Source organism: Etheostoma cragini, chromosome 16 (genome assembly GCF_013103735.1).
Source record: "Etheostoma cragini isolate CJK2018 chromosome 16, CSU_Ecrag_1.0, whole genome shotgun sequence".
NCBI classification, from domain to species: Eukaryota; Metazoa; Chordata; class Actinopteri; order Perciformes; family Percidae; genus Etheostoma; species Etheostoma cragini.
This window is the reverse complement of record NC_048422.1, coordinates 12,493,841-12,496,860: the sequence shown is the minus strand read 5'-3', so window position 1 is coordinate 12,496,860 and position 3,020 is coordinate 12,493,841. Positions and strand designations below refer to the sequence as shown.

The window sequence follows — 3,020 nt, the reverse complement described above, 5'->3', positions numbered from 1 at the left end:
TGAATACATATGTTGGTGACTGAACCAGGGACCAGGTTTATAGAGAGAACAAAAAGAGGAGACCAAAGTCCTCACATCACGAGACAGGCGACTAGAAGCGTCTTTTACAACAGGCAGCAACAGGCTACAGCATAACTCTCTGAAGAAAGAAACTAACAGGATTTGAACCCTTGATTAGATCTGAGGTGAAGCTCAGCTTGACCCTCCTGCGCAGCGCAAACCAGCTGTCTTGTTCCGTTAGTTTCAAGTGAAAATGCTCTGGAGATTGACTCTTGCCGTGGCTGTGGTGTGCGTCGGTGGCATATGCAACTCAGTGAAGGCTGATGTAATGAGCAGACTGATCATACCGAGAGACTATGGGGTGAAACTGTGCGGGAGAGAGTTCATCAGAGCAGTCATTTTCACCTGCGGCGGCTCCCGGTGGAAACGATCCACAGAGGGGGACATAGGTGAGTCAAAATTTCTGTTTCATTAATTGCCTAATTTGTGCACACTGGTAAATAGCAGTACAAACATGTATGAAGACATTCTCCAAAAGCATAGACTTATTGTAGATCTACTTAACATATGTTGAATCATGTCTTAAAAAAAACAGGTTTTTGGTGTAGCCAAGGCATATTGTAAGAATTATTGATTTCTCATTAAGGTTAAGGACCATTAAAAGGAAGAAGAAAGGGTGCACACAGGCGAGGAACGCATGTTACTGTAGATAGTGAGTTATTATACATCAAAAGGTTGACCGCCACATAATCTGCCACCACATTTCAGTAGGACATCTGATTGATAGACTCATATTTCAGCACCACGGTCAGTTCATGTAAATTAATTGGATAAAACCTTAGTGAGTACTATCATTCATTCACCATAGTCTTCCAAAAAGCAAATTTTTATTAACATATTCTGATCTGTGAATTTGTTTTTATTACGACTAAAACGGCATTTGACACTTGATATACTATAAGTTTTATATTCAGCTCCCGGTATTAGTTATCAATCATTTTCCTTTCTCCAGATCCCTTTTGGTCAAGTACCCTCAGTGATGTTACAGTGGAAGACAACCAGCACACCTGGCAGTCAGGTGCAGACTTCACAGCAGATAACCTTTCTCCTCTCCATATTGGCTCCTCTTACTCCCTAGCAGACCTCCTGACCCTTTACAGAGGAGACAGGCAGCTGCCAACGCTAAGTGACTTGGCCCTGGTGGAGAAGTCTCAGCGGTCCACAGTTTTAGGCGAGCAAGACGGGAACCCAGCTACAGCTGACTGGGCCATTGCGAGCAAAAAGAAAAGGAACTTTTCTCTGGGTGTGGCAGGGAAGTGCTGTAACCAGGGCTGTACCAAGAATGATATAGGACGCTTGTGCTGAGGCAGGGAGGAGAAGGGATGTAATGGATGAGTGAAGTCAGAGGGGTTGTGACATGAAGATGGTGTAATGGACAGTGTAGACAGTTAATGAAAATCTTAAATACGAAGGAGAGCAAGTTCTCATCTGCTCTAAGCTTAATATAAAAAAAATTCTTTATTCCCTTATTTGTTTACTTTGTAAAAAAAGTTTATGTACTGTATGTCACCCCATCGTCATTATTGAAAATAAATTTTAAATACTGTGTTAATATGAAATGTTGAGCCATATCATATGTTGTCTTCATGCTGGATTTAGAGCAATAAACAGCATCCATTGTGCAGACTATCTGACTAAACTACGTTCATACTAGCTCAGGCCAATATCACACTTTGTCATTTAGGTATCTGTGGACTTATTGCCTTATCATTTTCTCTTAACATCCAAAAGGACACTTCTGCAAAATAGCTAATTCTTTTTCCCCATTAACCCTTTCTGAAGTAGATTTAAAATAAAAATAAAAATAAAAATACACTTAAACCCTTGCACAAAATCTCACACTATAATTTTTGGTCTAAATGTAGAAATCATGTACTTTGTTGTAAACAGAAAAAAACAACTTTTGAAAGAGATAAGCTCTTTGATACAAAATGCTGAGGCTTTATTTGAAAAGCAAACATTTAGATTAAAAAAGTACATTTTCCATGTCCATAGTACTGCAAGTTTTGTTTAATAGAAGTATACACACTTGGAATACATTTCCATCTTTCACTATTTACATCTATCTACACATAAATGTATTAAAGGTAGTTGCATATTTCCATCAGATGACAGAACCAGGCTTAATGTCATTCACACAGCAACAAACTAAAATTTAACTTAATGGAAAGAACTACCAGTAAAAAGTCCAGTTTAAGCTAAAAACCTTTTGATTTGAATGATAAATATTTCACAAAATAATCACATTCGCTCTTGCACACCAATGTAAATATATCACAATGTTTGTATGAGTAAAAAAACAAAACACATAACCCGTTGGGCAACATTTTTCATCTTGGCATAATTTAGTAAATTCTGGAAGAAACTCCCAATCTCCCAATCACAACAGACTTCTTCACAGGTGAAAAAAATAATATCCAGACCAAAGTAATACTGCAGTAGTTCAGACACACACTCTGTTTGTAAGTGAGAAAATGTTTGTCTTTACAGTGAATCATTCTTGCAATGTAAGAAGGTGTCCATCTTTTTAATATTTTATGCGTGTATTGCCTGCCTTTTAATGGCATAAAAAAATGGGAAGTTTCAAAATTAGAATGACGGATACAGTTCCACAGCTACTGAGATTGACTGACCCCCCTCCTTCAGTTAGTAACATTTGTTACATAAAGTTAAAAACAAAAAACTAAAAACTTGGAATCACTGATACATTTGTGTCTGTTAATGTAATGCACATCCTAGCACATACATATATTCAACATATACACAAACACAAACTTTGAATGGGTGGAAAAATAATGAGGTGAACAAAAGTTAAAGAAGTTTTAAATAAAAGCATCTCTTGCAACAAGCTACTGCAAAATCAAAGCATCTCCCTTAATTACTTCATTCTCTACCTTTAGAAAATAAACTTCAACTTTTCACATTAGGGATTTAAAGGCAGATAGTATAGCGTTATAACA

The 3,020-nt window shown here is 37.3% G+C and overlaps 1 protein-coding gene across 2 annotated transcripts in view; it reads left to right on the top strand.

Moving 5' to 3' along the window:
• rln1 (relaxin 1) overlaps positions 1-2,286 on the top strand; it is a 5,165-nt gene extending 2,879 nt beyond the window's left edge. For both annotated transcript variants that reach the window (XM_034896760.1, XM_034896759.1), the window contains 2 exons: positions 1-449; positions 1,013-2,286. The exon at positions 1-449 is cut by the window's left edge. In XM_034896760.1, coding sequence (XP_034752651.1) covers positions 254-449; positions 1,013-1,365 — 549 coding nt within the window. In that variant the 5' untranslated portion in view covers positions 1-253 and the 3' untranslated portion in view covers positions 1,366-2,286. The remainder of the gene's footprint in view (positions 450-1,012) is intronic.
• Positions 2,287-3,020: the final 734 nt, after the last annotated feature.